Consider the following 25,859-nt stretch of genomic DNA (forward strand, 5'->3'; position numbering starts at 1 on the left):
AGTGAGTTCATATTCTTTTGAATTAAATATTAACGCTAAAATATTTTTTTAAGTTGTTTACATTTAAGATGTAAGAATACTGAAAAATGTCCTATCGTAAAGCCATGTGAAATACTAAACTGACTCCAGGAGAAAATAATCTCAAACATTAAAAGTTAACTTCATGTTAGAGAAAGCTCAAATTCCTGCTTACAGTTAATATACAAAGTCCTCCTACACAGTTCTGCTACTTACACTTATTTCTGAGAGAACAAACATAAATCCCCAAAATTCCTGCTGGGCCTACTGCCCAGAGTCTAGTCCAGATCACTGAAAAAGTTTAATATATTGATTAAACTAACACTAGAGTTTTATGAATTTATTAGCATATAACCCACCTTGTAACGTCTATTAGACGACATCATACTTCCCAGTTATACAGGCACCATATTTCATGATTCCTGAATCCATCTACCTGGACCTTCACTGCCAGGCGAGCAGTGCAAACTTGCTGCTGGGTTTGCTGCTGCTGTTATTCTTACTGTTTCAGCCTCCAAACTCTTCCCTTCATCTCTCCCACTCCTGTCTACTTCACTTTCATTGTCTAGAGCTAATGCATCACTACATTTGGCTGGGATTATCGTAAGAGCAAAACTAGTGTCTTGAGTCACTTCTTCACACTAAAACAGCTTTTACTTTAAATTTTATTATCTCAGTATTCCCCACAAATATTTTCCCTGACCTCACCCCAACTTAAAAGTAGTTTCTCCATGGGCAATTCTAACTGCCAAGTGTCAATTGCATTCCTCTGACACAGGTCTTCTCTCTGCAGGTCAGTCTCAGTAACCCACTTCTAGATATGACAGCTACCTACTCAGTGTGAGGGTTATTTTACTTTTTATAAATCTGAAGAAAAAAGAATAAATTTGCCCGTCTGGTCTCATGATTCATAATTTTTAAATGTTCTTTACTCTTAAAGAAACAAAAATGAACTACTTGATTAGAAAATGCACCAAAAGAATTAAAAAACTCCAATGACAAAGTCATTTTGTAGTCTTCTTTTCTTCAACATTTTCTACGTAAAGAGATAGACTACAAATGCACATACTCTTTACTACAGATCCTACTAGTGGAAATACATCTTTAGGAGCTCAAATGCCTTAAAATAATGACTGTATACTATACCTTTATTTTAAGCCTAATGATTGCAATATCACCTTTTAGTATTCTGGTGTTCAGTATAATGTAGAATTTTAAAGTACCAAAATGTGGTTTGATACCTTTATTTCTGAATTACTGAATACCTGAAGTCAGAATGAATGACATCTGACACATACCCTAAGTATATGCTGCACCACACTTTCAAATTGAGCAAAGGTCAACTCCCTTAGAAAGTTTCTTCTCTACTTCCACGATGCTCTCAAGCAGCACTTCTCAAATTCAATGTATATCCCAATCAACGGGAATCTTGTTAAAAAGCAGATTCTGACTCACCAGGTCCACTGTGGGACCTGAAATTCTGCATTCTAACAAGCTCTCAGGTGACGCCAACACTACAGGTCCACAGACCACAGAGGAGGAAAAGAAATCACCACCAAGAAAGCAAAGATTCTCCAACAGTATTTTTAACTAAACTATTAACTGTAATCACAGTTCAAAGACTTTCCAAACAAGTTTAATGTAAAACACGACAGTACTGAAAGTAACAGTTTATTCTGCATCCAAATCTCCATCTAAGATATCTAAAGAGGGCAAAGATGAGTTGAAAACTATTTCTTTGAAACAAATACTACAGCCCACAGGGGGGAAAAAATTAAAAATTAAAAATTAAAAACTACAGTCTATGACCTAGCAGTTTAATTCCTAGATATTTACCCTAAAGAAATGATAACTTGATGTTCAAATAAAAACCTGTAGGAAAATGTTTACAGCTCTATTCAGAATCACCAAAACTGGAAACATTTAGATGTCCTTCAATGAGTAAATGTATAAACTGTGGTACATCCAAACCATGAAATGCTACTTGGTAATAAAAAGGAATGAACTACTGACACAACTGAAATGAAATCGCAAGGGCACATTATGCCGTATGAAAGAAATCAATGTCAAAAGGTTATATGTTACAATGATTTCATTTATATGACATTCTCCAAGAGACTGTTGTCCAGTGGTTAGGAGGGTATGACTACAAAGGGACAGCACAAGGTATTTTTTGAGTGACGGAACTGTCTTAGAATGCAAACTTGTGGTCCAAGTCTTGGGGCCCAGGTAAGCCTCGAATTGCATCAAGATCAGGCAAGCCCTGAACTGACAATGAAGCACGGCTGATACCACCTGTTCAAGCGTAGGTCATTTGACAACATTCACTAAGCTGGACTCAATCTTTCAGACACTGGTTACTAACTCTTTCTGTTTTGTTTTGTTTTTTTTTTAATTGGATGAGACAAATGTCTTAATGGGTTCAAAGAGTTACCATATTAATTTCTTGTTTGTTTGCAAATTTAAAGAGAAATAGAAGCATGGTTTTCATACAGTTTTAAATGCACTTGTAAAAAAACAGATTTGGGTTTTATAACAAGGATATCTATATGTAACTAAAAAAATAAAAGAATTACCTATTAAGATCATCAACTACTTGACCCACATTCAAGTTTCCCCATTATTCCCACATTGTCCCAGGTTGTCAAATCAGTACTTAAGAACCAGAATTTCACATCATTGTCACATGGATATAGGCCAGTCCTGGTTCATCAGGTCCTGGTCTCCTGGTAACAGGACTCCTTGCTATATTAACTCTTATTCTAAACACAGTGCTTTAAAAAAAATGCATCTCCCTTTGCTATATGGTTTACAGAATAAACTAACCTATCTGCCAAAATGTTGACCTTCTGTATAGTTTTTAACAAATATTACCTCGCATTCCACTCACAAGCAGAATTCCATTGAAGGATAGTGTTGGGTTACAACATAAAAATCAAATTATTCAAATATTATAGTTTATAAGAATTTATATATATGTAAATCTTTGATTTCATTATCGACATTGCCAAAAATACTCAGTGGTTTGAATTTCAGCTACTGATTTATTTTGAAAACCTGAAAGATTTACTTTTAATTCTTAATAAAGGGTACATATAAAAAGGACCATGAAAGTACTTAAAATATAAAGAAGTCCACCTACGCCTTATATATACGAGAAAATCTAAGGGAAAGTTAAGACCTAGACTTGTACATATTTTGAAGTTCTCCAGCTAATTCTGAAATGACCTAAAATTTCAGTGTGTTGAAGGAAAATTCAATATTGTATCCCAAAATCTGAACAGAAACAATGGGTGGTTCCCTGAAATAGAAAAAAAGAAAATCATAAAGAATACCACTTACGAAAAGTTCCTAAAAGTTTTTAATGCTTATTTATAGAATAATTCTTTATTATATCAAATGCAAATCAAAATATATGATTCCACCAACGGTGAAAACTTCTAAGTTGGAAAGATTGAATAAACTGTGCAAAAATTACAAGAAAAAAATTATGGACTAATATCCTTTATGAATAGCGATACATATTTCCTTTAGAAAATAAAAGCATATTGGAATCCAGCAAAATATAAGGATAATACACACAACCAAGTGGGGTTTATCCAGAAACACCAGATTGATTTAACATTCAAAAAACAGCCAACTTAATAAATTGTACCTAGAGAAAAATTCAAAATATATGTAGATACCCCTCCTCTTCCAGGAGGTGTAGCTTAAGACCTCCCCACCACTCCCCTGCAGGGCAGCCTAGATTTCATGACTTGCTTCCAAAGAGTGGAATAAAGAAAGGGAAAGACAGTAACAATGAGGAGGGCTGGCAGACACTGCCTTTCCCAAATGATCAAGTTTAACTTCACCAGGGATGTCATGTGGCATAAGGGGCTGAGAAAGGAACTTCACCTCTATGGTATCCTTTCCAAAAATCCATAACTTCAGTCTAATCATGAGAAAAGTGACAAACAAATCCAGACTGGGAGGCATTCTACAGGATACCTGGCCAGCACTTCTCAAGGCTGTCAAGGTCATGAGATAAAAGGAAAAACTGAGAAACTGACACAGAACAGAGGAGAAAGGGAAAACATGACAACATGATGATGCCCTGAGTTGGATCCCGGAACCGAAAGAAGGCACTTAGGAGAAAACTGGCAAAATGGAAATAAAATTTGGAATACAATTAAAAAGTCTATTATTGGGAATTAAAAGTTAATTTAATTCCCAATAATAAAATATGGGATAAGAATCACATGATTATCTCAATACATGCAGAAAAAGCATCGACAAAATTCAATACCAATTTCTGATTTCTTTAAAAAAATCTCAGCAAACCAGAAGTAGAAAAGAACTTCCTCAATCTTATCAAAAAACTTCCAGCTAGCATACTTGATAAAATACAGAACATTTTCCCCCCAACATCAAAAACAAGGCAAGAATGTCTGTCCTCAATGCTTCTATTCTACATAGTGCTGGAGGTCAGTAGGACAAAAGAAAAAAATAAAAGGATACACACTGAAAAGGAAAATTTAAAAACTTTATTAACAGGCAACATGATTATTAAATTAGTGTTTCCTAATTTGATCTAAAGATACAATGCAATCTCCACCAAAATTCCAACCATATTTTTAGTAGACGTTGACAAGTCCATTCCAGAATTTATATAGAAATTCAAAGGACCAAGAACAGCCAAAATAATCCTGAAAGGAAAGAACAAAATTAGTGGATTTACACTCCTTGATTTCATGTTATAGTAATCATGACTGTACAGCATTAGCATGAGGATACATAAACAAATCAATGAAACAGAAAAGAGATTCCAGAAGGAGACCTAAACTTAAATGGTCAACGATTCCTAACACAAGCACTAAAACACCCCAATAAGAAAGAAAAGTCTTTACAACAAATAATAGTGGAACAATTAGACATACGCAGGGAAAAAACTGAATCTCGTTTTTCACACACACATATAAGTTGAGATAGATCACAGTCCTAAACTAAAATTATCTAATACTATGAAGCTTCCAGAGGAAAACAGGACACTATCTTTGCAACTCTGGATTAGGCAAAGATTTCTTAGATCACAAAATTACTTGGTCTTCATAAAAATTTAAAATTTTCTGTTCATGAAAGGATACATTTACATTTAAGAAAATAAAAACACAAGCCACAGACTCAGAGAAAATACTCATAATACCTGTATCTGCCAATAGACTTGATATCCAACATATATAGACAACTATCTATCTATACCTAGAATACAGACAGTATATATACAAATATATAGTCTACAAAGAAGATATATTGTCTATGTAGAATACAGATGTATAGACAATATGTTTTCTCTATGAAGAATATATAGACCACATGCAGTATATAGAGACAAAAATAAAACAACCTACTTTTTTTTTTTAAAGTAAGAGACTAAAACTGGACCCAAAGAAGATAAAGTCCAATAAGCACATGAAACAGTGCTCAACCTTAGTCATCAGAGAAATGCAAACTAAAACCACGATGACACACTCAGTAGAAGGACTAAATGAAGAGACTGACAACATCAACTGCTGGGGGAACAATAGGGGCCGTCCTACCTCACTGGTGAGAGTATAAAATGGTTTCAACCACTTTAAAACCATTGGGCAGTTTTTTTCTGATCAAAATACCTCTAACCTAAAAATACCTCTAACCTCTCTAAGCAATTCCATTACTAGTTAACAACAAGAGAAATGAAAACATACATCCACAAAAAGATGTGTAATATAATCTATACAGTAGCTTTATTCATAATAACTGGAAACAACTGAAACATCTATCATCAGGAGAATGAATAAGGTATATATCCATGAAATGGAATAAACTATTGATACATGTGATTTCTTGGATGAATTTCACACACATGTTCAGCAAAAGAAGGTAGACACAGGAGTACATACTGTATGATTACATTTATACGCAGTTCTAGAATAGGAACGACCAACTCAGGGTAACAGAAATAAGAACGGTGTTTGCCTCTGAGGAGTCAAAACTGAATAAAAAGAAATGAGGCACTTCCTGGGAAGATGGAACTGTTCCTTATCAATGGAAGAATGGTATCTTTGGATGTATACACATAGCAAAACTTACTCTGTACCTATCCCTGAATATAAATGTTACCACAATTTTAAAAGTACTTTAAATAGTGCAAAGATTTCTTTAAATTTCTCTCATTTCTTCCTCTGTGCATGCCAAAACTATCTAAAATGGCAAACCTTTATAACTATGTTAGAAAACAGCAGCATAACTGGCACTAATGTGGCCACATAATTAGAAAGGATTGATAGTCTTTATAATGAGATCTTTCTAATTGTTTCAAGTATAGTGATTTCTTTGTATTAACCAAGAACAGTTAAGTAAAAGGAGCCACCTAAAATAGGCTTTCCAATTAAAATTAATTAATTTGGTGATTTTTTAGTTCTATAATTCAGATTCTTAACATTGCTCCTAGAATGAAGTCATCTGAAAAACTGCAACATGCTCTCTACTTCTGTCTTAAGCACTCCAGAGCAAGGCACGCTCCAATACACCATGAGGCATAACGGGATGTTCATCAACACACTGCAGACATTTACTTTAAGAAAATGGGTGAAAGAACTAGGAAGGCACCAAACACACAGCTGTATGCGGCACACTATAACTGTTACTCCTCCCTGAGGACTATATAATTTACTTAGACTTCTAAAAAAGATAGATCTATCTCTAAACCAAATCTCCAAAACCAAAGCCTACAAAAGGTATTAAAATTGTAAGCAATTCTACTTGTCAGGACCTAAAGTAGTACTATGCACACAAGCTCTCAATAGTCATCTTTTCGAGTGACTAATATTCAGTGATTCTACTGTAAAAAAACAAAGCCAGAGTATCTGTTGCTAGGGAAAAAGACCAGCACATCATCTGCCTCCAGTAAGGACGATTAAAGGTCCTTTCAGCGTTACAAAGAATTTTCAGTCAACACAAAAACAAGCAACACAAGGTAAACTAACAATCAAGGAAAGAATTAAAAAGTAAATGTATTAATGACTTTAAAAAATATTTTTAAATACTAAATTTAAAATTAAATTATGGTACATACAATTTAAAAGAAAAAAGCAAATACACCTTCTAGCAGATGGTATTAAAAAGATAAAATATTTAACTTGGATGAGCTCTTACTTTGTGTTCTGAGGATGCATACTGAAAACAATCCTTAGCAAGTTTCATGGAAGCACTGACAGCAACGAGAAACCACAGCAGTGAGACAAATGCGACCTCCAGTTCTCTGCCTTCCAAGTTAGACAGTCAAAATTTTAACCACCTTATATTTCCCTGTTCCTTCATATTTTAAAAGAAAACAGAATATTTCTCTACTTATAAAAGTTATTTTGCTTATAGCAAAAACTTTTTAAAGTCAGAAAATACTGGAGTACAAAGACTAAGTAATCCCCCTATCTAGAGGTAATCACTATTACCATTTTTATCTTTGTCTGGACTTTTAAAAAAAATGTACACACATACATTTAGATATAGCAGTTACAGGGGAAGCTACCATCTTGCTCTTTTCACGATGTATCCTGATACAGTGTGTTCCTTGGGATCCAAGGGCGGTCTTGCTTACTGCCCATTATGACAGGTTTGGGTTCCCTATGCTCAAGGGTTCCTCCCATAACACAGTCCCTGTATGTGTAGGGTCAACTGGCCCTCCTCTTCACATGGCCCAGCAGAAATGGGGTCTTAGAGAATTGATGCTGAAAAGGCATCTCTCATCTAACTTGCTGAAATTATTATTTTAAATTAATATATAAAAACTCACTGAAAACCACAATTAGAAAAAATGCACAGAAACATCAGTAGAATATTTATGAAAAAAAAGATGTATCATTCGTATTTCAGATTTTAGCTTAAGTCATTTAAATGGAATACAGACAGAGATCTAAAGCATCGTCTGGTATGCTGTATCCCACTGGAAGATTTGATTGTGATTTATTTAATCCTCTGTAACAATTCAAATTGCTTCCATTTATTTTCAAAGCTGAGAATAAATACCTGGTGCAAGCATCTTTGAACGTATCTTAATTAATTTTTCTGGATAAATTCATTAAAGTGGAACTGTTGAGTCAAAGGACAAGTGCTTTAAGGTTTTTGATACTGTCAACAACAGTGAGGGGTCTAAGATTTTACTCTTCTCGTAAGCTAACAAGTTAGCCTGTCACCACGTCATAAAAGATGTGAGAAACCTCCTGGTCAGAGACCAGGACAGTTTATTACTCATATCACTAGCGGAAGCAATTGTGTGCAAGTTTCCTAAGGCTCCACTCCCACTGGGCCATGTGAAAAGGAGGGCCAGGTGACTCTGCACATACAGGGGGCTATGTTACAGGAGGGACCCCTGAGCAAAGGGAACTCAAATCTGTCATAATGAGTAATAATCAAGCCTGCCCTTGAATCTCAAGGAATACGCTGTATCTTTCAAGGCTGTTTGTGACACAAAAATCCTTGAGAAGATACTTTGAAACAAAGGGCTAGCAAAGCACACAGAAACAAAAAGGACCCATGGAAAACGGTCTTCTGACAATGTTTCTAAAATGCTCTCCCAACTGCATGAGACTACACCCAACAACTAATGTGGATGTTTGCCAATATTAAAATAGGTTAAAATTCTCAACTTTGTTTTAATTTTAATTTTTTCAATATATTTTCATGTTGCTCATTTGCTTTTTCCATTTTTAATTACTTCCTTACATTACTCTCTTTTCTATAGGACTACTCATTTGTATGTACTGAACATACATATACTGAATATTAACCTTTACATCCTGAATATACTAACTTTATATACTAAACATATTAATTCTTAGGTGCATATGTAACTATTTCCCCATATGTGTCATTTGGCTGAACTCTAATGTTTATAGTGCTTTGGAGCACTTGCATATAGCCAGATCACTGTTTTGCTATACAGCTTTAAAAGTCCTAATTTTAAGAGTAGAAGAGACAATCTGTTACCACTGTTACTCATTCTCTATCACCTCCTTAATAATAAAACCCCCAATTTTAGCTGAACATGGCGTCACCTAACTAGAACACTATTTGCCAGCTTCCCTTGCTGTTAGGTATAGCCTTGGGACTAGAGTATTGTTAATGCTATGTATACGCATGTCCTCGTAAAGGGGAGGCACAATCCCTTTCAATCTTCCTGCAAGTCACTGCTTGGAAAATAGACCATGACAAGAGCAGCAGCCCGGGAGTTGTACAAGAGAAGCCTGGAAGAATTCTGGGTATCCGATTACCTGTTGAGACCAATACCAGAGCCGAAATGCCCTCTGAAATTTTTTGACATTACTGAGAAATACATTTCTAGTATTTGGTGGGTTTTTTGTTTTGTAGGTAAGCCTAATGCTGACACACCATGATTCAAACATTTTCTTCCAATACATTTACAGTTTGGGATGTGTGCACATGCACAACTGTTTTTGTTGTTGTTGTTTACACTGAAATCTTTAATCAATCTGAGATCCATACTGATATAAGAAAAGGATCTAACTTCCCCTAAACGATTAATCCTTTCTCAGTCTGTCTGAGGTATTCTGTCATATGAACTCACACGTTACTTCATTTTTTTAAGGCTGGGTCTGATCACTAATGTTCCTCCAAAGACCACTCCCTCTCTACCTCTCTCCCTCCCTTCCCTCCCGCCTCTAGAAGACACTGAAAATGGAAGTCAAGATTACCATTTTTTCTACAGTAGCCCACTTTTGTTTTAATATTTTAACGAATACAGTTCAGGATTTGAAGTTCAAAATATCTAGATCTACAAATCATAACTTGTCACTTCCAGAACACAACTATGCAATGGTAACATTTGTCAACATTCTTTATTCTTTACCTGCTTTATAATAAAATAGCTTATATCTCCAGAGATCATTTGAAAATTAAAGTCTAAAAATCCTTTCCCCATTCTAAAATATGCTACAAATACAATATGATATCACAGAAGAGTAAGGAAAATATTATCTAAAGAACTGCAACAAATTACAGGGGGGAAAAATCAATGAAATTAATTTTTCAGTTTCAAAATACCACAAACGAATAAAAAGGAAACAAAATTAAAGGCACTACGTTCCTTGGTTCACTCTCAACTATTTACCACCTGAAATAATCTCCAGAGCACCCTCTGTCTGATGCCTCCCTCCTTTAACAGCATTTCAGATGTCTTCTTTCTCAGATGTGCTGTGCCTTAACTACACTTTTACAGGTCTGACCTAGGCTCATCCTAGCTTTGTACTAGGGAGAGAGCTACACGATATGGTGGTGAACAAGACATTCCTAATCTCATCTACCCGAGCTTTTAATATTTTCTTTAAGCTTTGTCTTGGTTACCTTGACCAAATACATTCTACAATTGGAGAATCCAGTAGAGTTCTTTGTACTATTCTTCCATCTTTTCTCTAAATTTCAAATTATTTCAAAAGAAAGAGAGACAGAAAGCACACAAACACACACAAAAATGAAATTTAACCTGTTAGGGGGAATGAAAGAATATGACCAGAAGATGCTTCTGTTACGTACACAACACACACACTGATATACTCTGTCACAGCATTATTTATATTAGGAAAAAGGGTATATAAAATGTTTTATGAACTGAGTTTCTAAAGCCTTGGTGTAAGACCTAAAGTAAAAGGCCTAAGCCAGTAAATATCAGTTTTCATGATCTCTTGGGGAAAAAAAGAAGGAAAAAGGTATTAAGGAAAATTATTGAAAAAATACACTAAGGAAAATGTTTAAGAAAGTCAACAGTGTTCTGGCTGAAGAATAATTTTGTGCCCTACATGCCTGGCCCACAGGAGCCAGGACTGGGATCAAAGAACAGCACCAATTTCACCCTACACCTCCCCCACCTCTCTTAGTCCACTGACATCCATCGTCCAAGACCTATTTCAGAGGCTCGCCTCTTCCACAAAGGCTCTTCGATCACGACCCCTCTCTCCACAGGGTTCCCTCGGTGAGCTCTTAGCACTGTGTATGAGTCTCTCTTGTCTCTCTTGGCAGGTTTTACTTCTTTTGTTTTCACCCCACAGGAACTTGCTCACATCTTTTCTCTCCCCTGTATTAGTCTATGAGTTCCTTGACGGCTCACCCTTGTTTCTTCAACATCTAAGCACAGGGAATCCTACCGCATTTTTTGAGTAACGGTCCAAATTAACTAATGTTAACTAATTAAAAATAATTACAGTACTGCTTCCAAAGCACTATGATATACATCATGTTTTTGAAAGGTATCTGCCCACACCTAAAGGCACACGCTAGCTGGTACTCACAGCGAACCAGAGCTCACTTCCCATGAAGCCTAGAAAGCTCAGGTTTTCAGGACATTCATAGTTCAGAGATAAATCAACTCTTCATTAATGCTAAAAGACGCTCATTTTAAAACTAAGGGGGGAAAAAAACCCCAGCAAACCTTTTGACCCTTTTTAAAAGATGAACAAACACCTCCTCATTTTCAGGAGCACCCTGGGAACCAGTAATCTCATCTAACTCCTCTTCAGCAACACAGCCCTCCAGCTCCTGCAGTCCTTGTGCCCACCATAAGCCTGCAAGTACTCGTCATCCTGACAGCCACAGAAGAGAAAGCAAGTTTTCCTCATACAGCTTTTGGGTATTTTTTCTTTTAAGCATTTTTCATCTTTACGATTCATGCTTAATTATTTTAACAAATTTTCTACGGTAATTACCTGACTGAGCACAAAGCACTAAGCACAAAAACAGAACACAACCTCCTCTGTGTGTTAACACAAGCAAAGCACATCGTGCTAACCCAATCACGAAGGTCAGTGACAAGGAGTTCTGCTTCACACTCCAGGAGCCCTGTTAAACAGCTCCTCTTTGAATCAAAACTATGAAAGGCAATCTTAAAAAGGCACTGTGTATATGCCCTCATGAAGGTGCTCAGCATCAATAAGGGGCTGAAATCGCACGCCCAGCTCTTCCCATTTTTATGGCGATGTAAGACAACAAAAGCATGGGTGATTCAACTCAACACCAGACCTTTCTGAAAATCACATGCTCGTTTTAGTTTCTCTATCAAACCCCCCCTTGAATGAGAGGATTCCATGCTTCCTATGAAAAGTAAGGGGCCTACCGGCAGGCATATGAAAGAAAGCAAGCAAGCTGGCAGAAGACTACCACAACTGCAGAAGAAAGAGGGCTTCGACTGGCATTATCAACAAGTAACAAGAAGATCTCATCCTACTCAGTACAGGTGAACTTCCCAGCATCCCTGGCCACTTGCTAAAATTTAACAGTAAAACAGTTATAAGGCAGGTAACCTTCAAAGAGTAAACCACTTATGGAACGTTAACAACCTACTGTATTGTATATGACAATCTCATCCATACCATTCAAAGAAAGCAGCTGTAGTTAAGGTGACAAACCACCTTTGTTCCCACAACTGTCTCTCAAGACTATCTGAACTAAGAAATTGTTAGCATCCTATCAAAAAAACCTCTCATTACCCGTCATCCACTGGTAGCAGAACCTTCAGACATCAAATTAGGCCAGAGGATGCTAACCAAAAATTTCAGCCAATATCCAATATAGAATACTCTACACCAATGGATTCTCATTGGGAAACAAAACTCTGCCACCCTTCAAATAAACTGTCAATCTAAAATTGTTTTTACAGAAAAATGTCTTATGAAATCCAATCTAAGGGCCAGCCTGTGGCTCACTTGGGAGACTGTGGTGCTGATAACACCAAGGCCACAGGTTCAGATCCTTATATAGGGACGGCTGGTTAGCTCACTTGGGAGAGCGTGGTGCTGACAACACCAAGTCAAGGGTTAAGATACCCTTACCGGTCATCTTTTTAAAAAAAAGAAAAAAGAAATCCAATCTATGTTCGTTTTAAAGGCCCTAAATGAACTGATTGCACTTAGAAGTATAAGACACCCCACAATTTTCTAATATTTTGTTGACTGATAAGCATTACAGACTCATTACTAATACAAGAGTAAACGTTTTAAAATGAAATCACAATTCACTCTCAGGAACAGAATGAGCAAAATTCACGAACTTAAGAATCATTGTACTTCAGAGTATAATAGGAAGGAACACCAGAGTTGTGCTACCTGCTCTTTCAACGTCTTTGCACCTTCCTTTCTTCACAGGTAACAGTGTACTTTCCAACTGTAAATTCTGTGGTTTTATGATTCCACTCCCAGTTATGTACAAAAACCTCTCCATGTGACTTTATGGGTGAACTCCAACAGAATGACCGTGCTCATGATCCACATTTCAGAGTTCAATTCTGGCTTCAGAGTTCAGGTTAACAAAATCTAGTTAAGCCAAGGAACCAAAGTTAAATAAACCATTTGATAAACTAAAATGCCACTGGGATACACAGGGATACAGTCTACTCATGTGCTCCTTAGTCTAATGATGAATAAATAAATAATCTGTGCATCAGTGGCAGCGGCAGAAGACAGTGGAAGAGGCTGCCACTGCCCAGCAAGAGGGGAGTACTTCATAGTTTATTTGTGTATCTCTTCCCATCCAAAGTGGTCATTTTAGACGCTATCATGATAACTATAAAAAAAGGAAAGAATGATCATGGCTAGAACACTAGATGTATTAAGGTGAGCTGATATTGCTTACAGAAAGACATTCAATTACTTCTCCCTACCTTTAAAGTTTACAACTCTGTGAAAACATTTGGATGCTTTCTGAAATTCTAACTAAAATTTTTTTATTTTAAGGTTTTTTTAATTCTGAAAAACAACTCATTTTAATGTGGAAGGGTAATTAAATGGCCACAGTTTCTTCTTCTCAATACCTGAATCTTAGACCACGAGATTTTGGATAATTAAGTTGGATTTTATTACAACTGGAGCCTATATGTAAGCTCGAGTTGGACAATGGAATACAAAAAAGGGAAATTCCTTCCTTTCTACAAAAAGCCAAAGTGAGAGGCACCTCCTATGTGGCCATGCACGCTTGCTCCATCAAGACTTTCCACACTGCGATTTGTCCCGCTGAACTCTAAGTTCACAGACAGGGCTCATGTTTTATGATTTTTATGACTTAGTAATATTTACATCCTCAGTGCTTGGACATCCGTAAAGACCTACTGAACTGAACTGTTGAATTTATGGGGCAAAAGGACCCCAGAGATAATTAGTCAGTCATCTTCTTTCACTGATGAGTAGTAAAAATAATAAATACTATAAGTAGAGAATAAACAGGCACATTTTTGAAAGATCTTGGTTCTATTTTTCAAAAGCTTTTAAATTAGCGTCCCACTTTAAGACAGTATATAAATACACCAGTAAACCAGAAGGCATCTGTCCATACTAGTGAAGGATTAGTTACCAAAACAAATCATTACAGGGTTATCAAAATAACATGTCCCCCATGATGACTTTTACCTGATTCTTTTTACCAAAACTACAAACATTTTTTCATTACTACATTTACTAAAGAGCAAGCATTCAAAAAGAATAAAATCTTAAAACTAGCTATTGAGAAACAAACACAATCATGACTGGAACTAAATATTCTAAGGTTCCACATAAATAATCCCTTTCAGAATTACTCATATATATATCAATGACCAAAATTCAGCAATTTTTGAACTTTTTTCTCAAAGGAAAGGTACTTTGAAGACGTAAACAGAGAAAAGCAGCACTATTCCTACTGCAAAAGGGTCCTAACTCTGCATGCGTCCATCCCCATCCTTGCAGCCCCGTTTACACCCCACCTCAATGGGACCCTAGTGTTCCTGAAAACCCCAACACTCTACTGTGACTCCTGAGGTCACGTCCTCCCCTCACAAATTTCATAAAGTACTGTAAAAAACAAATCTCTTTTGATGATGAATCGTTAAGACTTGATAAGCAATCTTACACTAGTAACTTTTTCTTTCTTGACAGTTCAACTTGAAAAAAAAAAAAAAAAAAAAAACTATCTACCAAAACCATCTTTCTGAAATAAAAAATCAGCACAATCTTTGCTTCCTGATTACAGATAACAAATTATGTGTGACATTTCCTAAACTAACCTCCAATCTCTTTATTCAGGTTTAGACAGCTCTCAGTTACAAAAAGGATGAATGAACAGGACATCAATCACTTGGAATATTAGCACCTTAAAGATGTCTTTAGCAGGTCAATAATCTTTTCACCTTAGGAGGACTTTATCAGATCGTTTCTAAAGCCTGTATAAAAGCTCTGCATTAAGTACTTCTAACAATTGACAGTGTATCTCCACCACACAAAGCTGTTTTCTTCCTTAGGGTGTAATCCTCAAGGTCACAATTCATTGCAGCCTTCCAGAATGACAAAGGAGCATTACCTCTGGCCAAACAAGCTGTCAACACAAACTTTGTCATAGCTCAGATAAAGAAACTGGCAGACAGTGATAATAAGGTCTAATTTCCCTCCCTCCCAAGGGAGGTAAATAGATTTCAAATCAGTCTAGAAACCTATGCATGGGAAGCCATGTTATCTTTGGCCATACAAAGGAGAAAAGACTCACTGTAAATTCATCTAAAGGTTCATTGATTTCGATGTCTAACACTTCATCATTGTAAAGGTGCTCCTCCTCTGGCTCTTCCACATATTCTATTTGGTCTTCTGTCAACTCAGCATCGTGGCCTTCATACTGTCCTTCTGGGTACTCTTGAGTATACAATTCTGATCCATCAGATTTGTGATAAACTAGTTCATCCTCTCCTTGTTCATACTCAGATTCCTGTTCTCCAGATTGGTCATTAGTGTTGTCAGACAGTTCAAATGATGTAACCATGCCAGATGTGGTATTCAGACTAACTGTGACACCCTGAGAACTAGAGAGGACAAAAATATAGAGAATGGTACTCAATGAGAGTGGAGCTTAAAACTAAATCATTATATAAATTATTACAAATATTTAAACCATGACTGGTGAAGTTATTCCAGTTACTGATAAATGCACATTTACTCCAACAATGAGTTAAAACAAAGGTCAATATGCTACACTGGGCCATAAACCCTTAATACAGAAGAGCTTCATGTGCTATACTGAGTCAGTACCATGCACTCTTAATTCATACAGTAGAGCTCAATGTGCTATACTGAGCCCATACCACAGACTCAGTGCATATAGCGCCTCCACTTATCATTAGCTGCAGGTTATCTGACCAAAAGAATCAAATCAACCAGATGAGGAAGCAGAGCTGACTGGCAAAAGTCCAAGACTGAAACCAAATGGTTTCTAATTAACAAAATGAAATGGATGGAATCTGTTCGCAAAGATTTTGGAGTATTATTCTATAAGCAGAAAATAAATTGAAATTTTTAAGAACTATTTTTTATATCTATGGTTAAATTATACACTAATGTTTAATAAAAAAACCGAAATATTACAAATATGTGTGAAAATACATTTCAGTGTCCAAATAAATAAAATTTATACTAATCATAAATATCTTTAAAAAATCATTCCTAATTTCTAGGAAACATAACAAAGAGGTTTTAACTGCAAAAAATCATATCCCACCTATTAAATTACAACAGCTAAATGCCAAACAATAAGGTGCAAGATAACACTTCAAATACAAAATTGTGCAGATAAATCTATGTTCACACATATTAAGCACCCAATCCTAACAAAAAACTGAATATACTACATAGACTTCAAGACTCTGTGGATAAAAAACTCCAGAAACATATTTCAAGGTCAACCTAATTCAAAAGGTCAAAATATAATAATGATGTCAAGGAATGGAGCTGGGAAATTTATCTAACTGGTAGAATAACTTAAAACTATATATTTACCCATCAAAATTACTTTATATTAAAAAACCTGTTACAAATCTATGGCTCAATAATAAATGACATGAATTTGTTAATTACATTTATAACCAAGAAGTGTGTTTATATTTTCCCAACGTTTCCTCATAAAATTGAGTATATTCAGTATCTTCTCTCCTCTTCTTATAATATAGCTTACTATGTCAACAACAGAAAGATACTCATTATATTCAGACAGTCTAAAGTATAGTCCAAAGGAATTTCCAAAATGGTAATTCAGTAAATAGATATGAATGAAAACTGCCTGAAAGGAAAACAAAGGCAGCAATATCACACTGCAACCAACAGCACGAAGAGTCCGAGGCTGCTGCCCTCAATCCAAAGAAAGTAATTCTTTAAACAAGCAGCACATGCCTCTCACACTAAGCTCTCATAACCTGCACTGACAGAACTCACAGAGGTCACTAAATGCAAGACCTACACTGATTTTAAACAGCTGATCTATTTACAGAAAACATATGGCTTTGACATCAAGGTTACACTGATATCCCCATGAGAATGCAATCACATGTTAAAGATAGAATACATTATTCAATTATATTCCATTATTATTACAAATTACAAACAGTTCTTAAAAACTTAAAGAACATTTTACTGAGTTGATAATACCTGAAATTTTCTTCATCTTCATTATCACTCTGTAAAAGATCATCATTGAGCTCTTCATCTGACAAATCCGACTGATTCTAATTAAAACAAGAAATCTAGTTAATATGTATCAATTGCATAAAAACTCATTATAAAAATGCAAAATTACATTGATTGCATTATTTCTAACCTTGCAATATGAAAACATTTACCATTCAGAGGTTTTCTCAGTTTGGTATTACCAGTGGACAACCAAGAGATTCCACGTTTGGAATACCTCACCCAGACTAATTTTTAGATGCCACAGGCAAGTAAGTATAGAAGCATCAAGTGCAATGATCATACTTAGTTTAATTCTAATATGAGAAAAGGTAAGAGGTTCTTTTGCTGGAGCCTTACAAACAAATAATCTTTCCATATCATACCTGAAAAAGAACAGTTTCCTTAAGATATGACTAAATTTAACACTGTTAGTATCCAAAATCTAAAGACTTTTTAAACGTAAAAAGTGTAATTTTAGAAATAAGATTTTAGGTAACTGGATCACTCAATTAAAATGGTAAGGGATTATAATAAAACTGGTTTTTCCAATGCTGATCACATATGAAAATAAATGTTAGTAGCTCCGTTTCTCACTCCTATTCTTGATAGTACTATGTACTTACCATATCAGTAAGTAGAGGCACCCTAGTGATTCTGTCAAGAGTTGCAGGTTTTGTTAGGGAAAATCTATCCCAGTGTCCTAGATTTAAGGGGCGGGGGGGGGGGGGGGGAGACGACGACAGGGGAACTTCACATTTTCCTCCCCTATTAAAATTATTTATATGTATAAATAATATACGTATATAAATTACTACTTATCCTCCAAAAGACAGTGAAAACCACACATACACTACACACACACACACACACACACACCCTTTAAAAATCAACAATAGAAAAATCGACTGGATTTTCTATATACACCTGAAACAAACAAGCAAGCAGTCTCATTCTAACATTCACACCTTATAAAAATAGGTTTTTCAAACTTGTCTGTATATTCTTTATTACAGTATTCCTGATAGCCAAAAATAATCAGTCTTATTAGTATTTATTTGTCCCCAGAGACTCCACCCAATCATTGACATTACAATAAAATAAAAATAACACAGGTCACATAGTGTGTTTATTACTTGAGGAAGAGAGGATGCGTGTGTATATCAAAACTGACTGCTTAACAGACTGCTCAAATAAAATAAAGATTCTGTTACTTGACCATATTATCTGTCATCCAAACAAGGCCAGTTTTGAGAGTGAAAGATGCCATTAGCAGGTATAAGGCAGGCCTGACATGGGCTAACCGGAAAAAGTTTAGCTTTCCAACTCAGTAAATAAAACCTCAAGAAATCTTTAAAAATTAATAATTCAGTGAGAGAAAAATTCATTCAAGAGGTTGCTTCCCTGAGTTTTTTAGTTAAACTTCTAAGTATTTGGGGGGTTTTTTTTTGTCCCTTTTATTTTTTTTTTTTGTGACTGCGCTCAGCCAGTGAGTGCACCGGCCATCCCTATGTAGGATCCGAACCCGCGGCGGGAACGCCGCTGCGCTCCCAGCGCCGCACTCTCCCGAGCAAGCCATGGGGTCGGCCCAAACTTCTAAGTATTTGTAAAAAAAAATTGGTGAACTAATAATTCACCAAAAAAAAAGAAAAAAAAGGAATGTTGTGCTGGGCCCCAATGGTAGTCAAATATCACTTTGAGGATTCAATCTCTCTCTCTATTCTGAGCCTCCTAATGAATAACAGACACAGGAGGCAATGAACAAAATACCTACTTCACTGAAAAAAACAAGAATGGAGAGTTAGGCTAAATCCTTGATGCCAAAGACGATTTTCAACACATCCCAATGAACTGGAGTGAACTGTTTCCTCAGGCAAGGGTAGAGCAGCTCAAGAGCATCCTGCTCAGGATGGTGTAGAGAAAAGTAGGGCAAGCAGACCCCGAGAGAGGAAGACAAAAGTGCCCGTGAATGCTAGTGAAATCCTTTCTCCCAATCTTTCCAAATACCTAGGTCATCCCTCCCCTGGGAAGAGAAGCAAGTGTGAAAGAAAAAGAATGGTTCTCTCCAATACGCTCAAGAACACAAAAACTTTTATGGGACAGCAGGAGTTTTAAAAAGGGGAGAAGATGGTTCCCCAAACATTCCCCAACACTGATACCTATGAAATAGAGACCAGCTTCGTGTGCCAGAAGAACACCTGTCTAGCAGTACTTGATGCAGAAGTAAAATACAGAAACTAAAGAAGGACTTAGAAACTAAAGAAGGACTTAAAAACTGTCAGCCAACTTCCACCTCAATCTTACCCAATTTCTAAAAGTTCTAACTTGGTCATACTAACCTGCTTCATCCTAAATTTGCAATTTTGCATTTTAATCACATATTTAAAACTTGGCCCTAACAACCTCCTTTCTTGACATATTCGGCCCCCCAGTCTGACATTAACCATGTCCACAGTCAGGACATGGTTATGCGCCTCCCCTCTGGCTGTCAATGCCCTAAGAGTCTCTCCAGACAAAGGTACATCTCTGTACATTTCATGGGGACTCCAGTGTAGGAAAAATAGTGGTCAGGCAGCCCAGGTATTCATCTCATGGGCTCCAGTCAGAAACCAGTAGCAATAAACTCACTAATAAATACCTGAAAAAAAATGTTCAATCTCACTAGAAATCGAATAAATACAAATTAAACCAACCAGAAATCATTTTTCATCTATCACAGTGACAAAGATTCTTTTTAAAAAGTGACACCAAAGCTGGGGAATGGAAAGGTGAGAGAGACGATTATACACTGGTGCTAAGAACATAAACTGATCAAACATTGCTGGAAGGCAATTTGGCAATATAAGACAAGAACCTTAAGATGTTCACACCCTTAGGTGAGAAATTCCCTTTCATGGAAACTTCCTAAGAAAAAAATACCAAAAGCATAGTAAGATTTGTATATTAAAATACATAATGACTGAGATTTACTTCAAAATAATTCAGGAGGTAGGACTGAGTGGATAAAGATGAAGCAAGACTGCCTTTAACTAAAAATTGCTGAAAATGAGTGACATAAGCATGAGGGTAAATTATACTATTCCTTTGTATGTGCTTGAGATTTACCACAAAAACGCTTTTTTTAAAAAAATAGGTCATAAGCAATGAGCTGGAAACAACCCCAATACACATAAGAATGGCTAGGTATACTGCGGTATATGCAAACATTGCTGTATTATGTAGCCATTATAAAATATTTTAAAAGAATGCCTAATGACAAGGAGAAAAGGCCAATGATATAATGTTAAATTAAAAAGAAGCAATCTTATATATTTCAGTTACTTTTTAAAACAGATGAAAACAGAATGGAAGGACAGATAGCAAAATGTTGGTCATGAGCGTTTATATCTAGTTTTTTCATGCTTTTTTAGATGTTTTGAACACTTTGATTCCTACAAGGAAGGATGTATTTATTTTACGTTAGGAAAGAAGAGAGGAAAACTCACTACTCCAAAGTAAACAAAATTCCAAAGGAGATAAGGACACCTTCCCACTGAAACCATCAAAAAGCATCCTCACCAAGCATACTCCTGCTTCATCCAAAAGAAAAAAAATCCTAAGATTACTCCCCCAGAATAGTCAGTATTACCATCCATACCAAATAGTGCTTTCAATCTTTATTGACAAATCCTGCCCAAAGCTTTTACAAGTTTTGCATACACCAAAAACAAATTACTATGGCTGGTGGAACTCCCTGGGGAGAAACACAGGGCAAACTATGAAACATTAGACTTCCCTAAAAATAAAAATCCAACTTCATATAAAAAATATTTTACTACATTTAAACCTTTTTAACAAGTAACTTTTATTCTTCATTACAGTATCTTAAATAAATACAAAGGAAAAAATGTCCACTTTAGGATAGTGGACTCCCAAGTACAGTGAAAGCAACTTCAAAGGGTGTGCAAAATAATTCACTGAGATAGAAAGAACCATCCCCATCCCACCCTCCTGGTGACCACGACAAAGGACTGAGGTTGGCGCCCCACCCATCCAGACATCACATACGCAGGAGAAATCCTGAGAACAGAGTGTGAACCACAACACAGACAGGCTGAGGGCCTCTCTCACCACGTTTTCAATTTCAATTTATTTTGGATGTATCCCAGTTTACTTCTATTAAAACAAATGGATTTACAGATAACTAATTCTTAGACTTATAGATGATGACAGAGCCATCAAAAGAAGGGGAAATCAAGTAGTCCAAAACCAGACCATGTGTAGGCTTATGGTGCACTAAGAAACTGAACACAGAAAAGTGGCTTTAAAAGAATCCTAAAACAAATTCATGCGTTAGAGAAAATGCTAATAATAATACAACACAGTAAGTTACAAGAAAATGGCAGAGCTGGTAATTAATAGTGTGAGATATTAGTTAACTATATGACAAACAAGATTAATCTAACCAGATGTGATAAACCAGACAAACTATGTGAACCTACCACACTATCTGAAATGTAAATTTATACCACTACTATTACTGGAGAGTTTGCAACCTAAATTATAAGCTTGAGTATAGTAACTATTGGTATTAAGATGCCATCATAATTTCAAGACTTTTAAAAACTAAGCATAAAGAACTACCTTGATATTAAATGAGAATAGAAAGTGTTATAAAACTCTTAATTAATAAAATAAAAAATTTAGTATTTCACTTTTATCTCTTGCTCTACACTTCTGCTTTTTAGGTATGTTTGATCATGTGCAAAATACTTCAGCAGAATAGTGTATGTATATGAGAGTATTTCAAAATGTTTGTGGAAAAATGAAGTTAAAAGATAATACAAATCCTTCCATGAACTTTTTCAAGTACCCTCGTGTATACACACACACACACACACACACACACACACACACACACACACACACACACACGATATATATAAATATACACATATTAAAGATAATTGCTTCAAAGTTTTTATTTGACCACAATGGTTTAGAAAAACCTATACTATGTTTTAGACTTTCAATCTTATTTATATGAATGTCTATTTTACTATGTTTATCTTTAAGCTTATCTCTGAATACCCATACAAAGTGAATTCCAGAACCAATATGCAAAATATTAACCTCCAAATGTTACATCTCTTTACGGCAAAGAGTAGCTTTACGAACTGCTGTCACAAATCCAATAACTGCTAGAGTGCCTTGGACATATTAAGAACTAAAATATTTGCTTCAAAAGATTGCTTGAGTTATAATTACTAGAAAATTTACTAATAGACAGCTCTCTATATATTAAAAAAAAATTCAACTTTTGAAATTTTTATCTATAACAACTTTCCAGTAATATATCCCATGCATAAGTGATGTATTTCTATATTTTAAGCACAATTACATAACTACTATTTCATTTCAGAAAGACCTATATTTCTCACCTTTTTGCCAGATAGCAAATCTTCCCCCAGTAAGTCATCTTCAAGTTCACTAGGGAGAGAAAGAAACATGTCAATGAAATAGTCCTATTAGATGGGAAAGTTCATAGGTCACTTGGAACTTTACCAAGGACTCTAGGGTTAGGGTACTTTCATGTTCACATTGCTATAGTTTCCTTTTTCTTTATTAATAACTTTTGAAATTAATATTTCTCAGTACATAGGGAACATTCTGTCTTTTAAGTATGGGCAGGTTTTGCCATAGGAGTTGGGCCATTAGACTTCTCATCTTAGTTTAGCACCTCAATATGAGATCTTAATCTCTTTGGATGTGTTGAATAATGAGTAAAAGAAGAAATTATAACAAGTAATACTCATGTTTAAGTTTTCTCCATTCTTTAAAAGCCTATGATGAAATAGGAAAAGATGCTCAATATCCTTATAAAAACCAGAACCTTGAGAGACCATTCGACACTCATCAAAACTGACAAAGGCTGAAAAAGTTTTCTAAGTTTCAAAACAATGATGAGGACATAAAATCAAATTACAGTAACTAAGGAAATTATTTTTGTATATCATGAAAGTCTTATTAATCATTTGCAATTTTTTTTAGCATATTTCTGTTTTGAAGTGATTGGAAGCAGGCTTTCTCACAATTAAAATAGAAACCCTTAGCAAATCAAGAAGCTGAAGACATTTTCCACTATATTTTCTAATTTTTTGATTGATAAAGATGGCTACCACTGGAATAAGTTTTTAATTCTGGGGAAATCAATCTCTTAGAAGCAAATGTCTTTCAAGACCAACATATAGAGGAGGAAACACAATTAGACTATGATTCCAGGTACAAATGCTATGGTGATTTAAATGTACCAGTATTATTACCATTACTACTCTTCTTTGTAAGACTCTGGTTACAAAATTCTACAGGTTTTGAGAAATCAGTACCAGCACTATTTTACTCAAAAAACATGTTTATTTTTAGTGTGCTATTTTACAGAATTCTAGTATCTCCAGGAATGCATACGTAAAGTTATAAAAGAAATGCATGTTTCTATATAATACCTTTCAGAACTAAAAACAACCTGACAGATCATTTAGTTCATGCACTGAAACTTTCTTAGTTACTTTAAGTTACCCTGCAATGAGTCCTATACCCTCATTTTATAGATACAAAAAATAACTTGCCTAAAGTCACACAGCAGTGACAGATGCATGACAAGAACTTAGCCCTTGAAAAAAATCTTTCACAAAACTGTATAAGATAGTTATGAGAGCATAATATAGCTTCTTCTAATATTTTTAAAGCACATCTTTCAGATACAATTTTTTTTTATCTTCAGTGTTATACTTACCCTCCAGGAGCAGGGGGAAAAAATGAGGTCTAGGCAGCAATATTTATAATAGCCCCACTTGAGAACTTGATTCTAGATGACCAAAAACATACAAGCACCTCTTTGAAGACAAGCACCACTCTACACCATTGCTTTAAATAACTGAAAATAGAAAGAAATACCAATTTCCCAGGGCATACCAATTAAGGTAATAAGAATAGGGGTTAGGTATTACATGAGCAAAAATCCAGAAAGTACTTATGCCTTTTACTGACAAGAGAAATACATGGAAATAAATCAATCTTTAATGACCACCTATTATTTCTAAAATAGAATATTTTTAAAAGATAAATAACTAATCAGTTATGAGATGAGTATACAGAAAATGCAGAATAGTACTTATTTCCATAACTAACCAAAGAAAGAAGGATGGGAGACAGCAGGAATAAGCCCACAAGACTACAACAACCATAAATAATAGCTCAAAACAAATCAACATCCATTCAGCACACTTATGTGCCAGGCACTGCACTAAGTGTTTTACACCTAATAGCTTTTTAACAGACATAATAACCATATCAGGTAGATACTTACATCATTCCCCAATTTTAAAATGTGAAAACATGGACAGTGAGATGGTAAATAATTTGCCCAAGGTCACCCTGCTAGAAAGAAATGACTCCAGTAGGTGAACTCACTCTGAGTACAGTGTCCAGATCCTAATTACTATGCACAGATTCCACAGAAGCTAAACTAAGTTGGCCTTCTGTATCCACAGGTTCCACATTCACAGATTCAACCAACCACAGATCAAAAATATTCAGAACAAAAAAAACCATATAAAAGAACAATACAATAAAAAATAATACAAATAAAACAATATAGTATAACAGCTATTTACATAATATAGCATTTATACTGTATTAGGTATTTTAAGCATTAGAGAAGATTTAAAGTATACAGGAGAATGTGCATAGTTTATATATCAATACTATGCCATTTTATATAAGAAAGTGACTTGCCCATCCACAGATTTTGGTAGACTGGGGGGGAGGTGGGGGGGGGGTGTTCCTGGAACCAATCCGCCTCAGATACCGAAGGACAACTGTATTTCTCTTATTGTCATCAAAGTTGGATCCTCACAAAAGTTCTACACGTAAGGGAAGAAACTTATTAAATACATAAAACTACCAAAATTATATCAACTGTTGCCCAAAAACAACAAAGAACTAATGGAAATGACTGGCCCACATCTGGCAGTTTCAAAGGGGTGAGTAGTTATTTATCTTTTAAAGATATTATTGTTTAGAAATAATGGTAACTATTCTGGAAAATAAAATGAGCACTGGACTGATGAAAAGATTTCCCGTGTTCAACTGCAAACTCCCTCAAGATTTCACCAGTAGTTACTATTTGACTAAGAAACACCTTTTTGGCAAATACTCCTTATCAAAGATTAGAGAAAATCAGCTCTTTGAGAGCAAGTATTCTTCTACTTATAAACAGAAGTATCCTGAAAGACATTTTTTCAGGAAATAAGAATTTTGTTGTCAGTCTCTTGGCTGCAGGTTTTCAAACAAAGAAGTGCCAGTGTAACAAAACCACTGCATATG

General features: G+C 35.4%; 1 protein-coding gene across 2 annotated transcripts in view; it reads right to left on the minus strand.

Annotated features, from left to right (window-relative positions):
• RBM33 (RNA binding motif protein 33) overlaps positions 1-25,859 on the minus strand; it is a 118,993-nt gene that overhangs the window by 68,622 nt on the left and 24,512 nt on the right. For both annotated transcript variants that reach the window (XM_063099613.1, XM_063099612.1), the window contains exons 3-5: positions 22,916-22,964; positions 17,478-17,554; positions 15,553-15,862 (exon numbers count right to left, since the gene is read on the minus strand). In XM_063099613.1, coding sequence (XP_062955683.1) covers positions 15,553-15,862; positions 17,478-17,554; positions 22,916-22,964 — 436 coding nt within the window. The remainder of the gene's footprint in view (positions 1-15,552; positions 15,863-17,477; positions 17,555-22,915; positions 22,965-25,859) is intronic.

This window comes from Cynocephalus volans, chromosome 6 (assembly GCF_027409185.1).
Source record: "Cynocephalus volans isolate mCynVol1 chromosome 6, mCynVol1.pri, whole genome shotgun sequence".
Classification (NCBI taxonomy): Eukaryota; Metazoa; Chordata; class Mammalia; order Dermoptera; family Cynocephalidae; genus Cynocephalus; species Cynocephalus volans.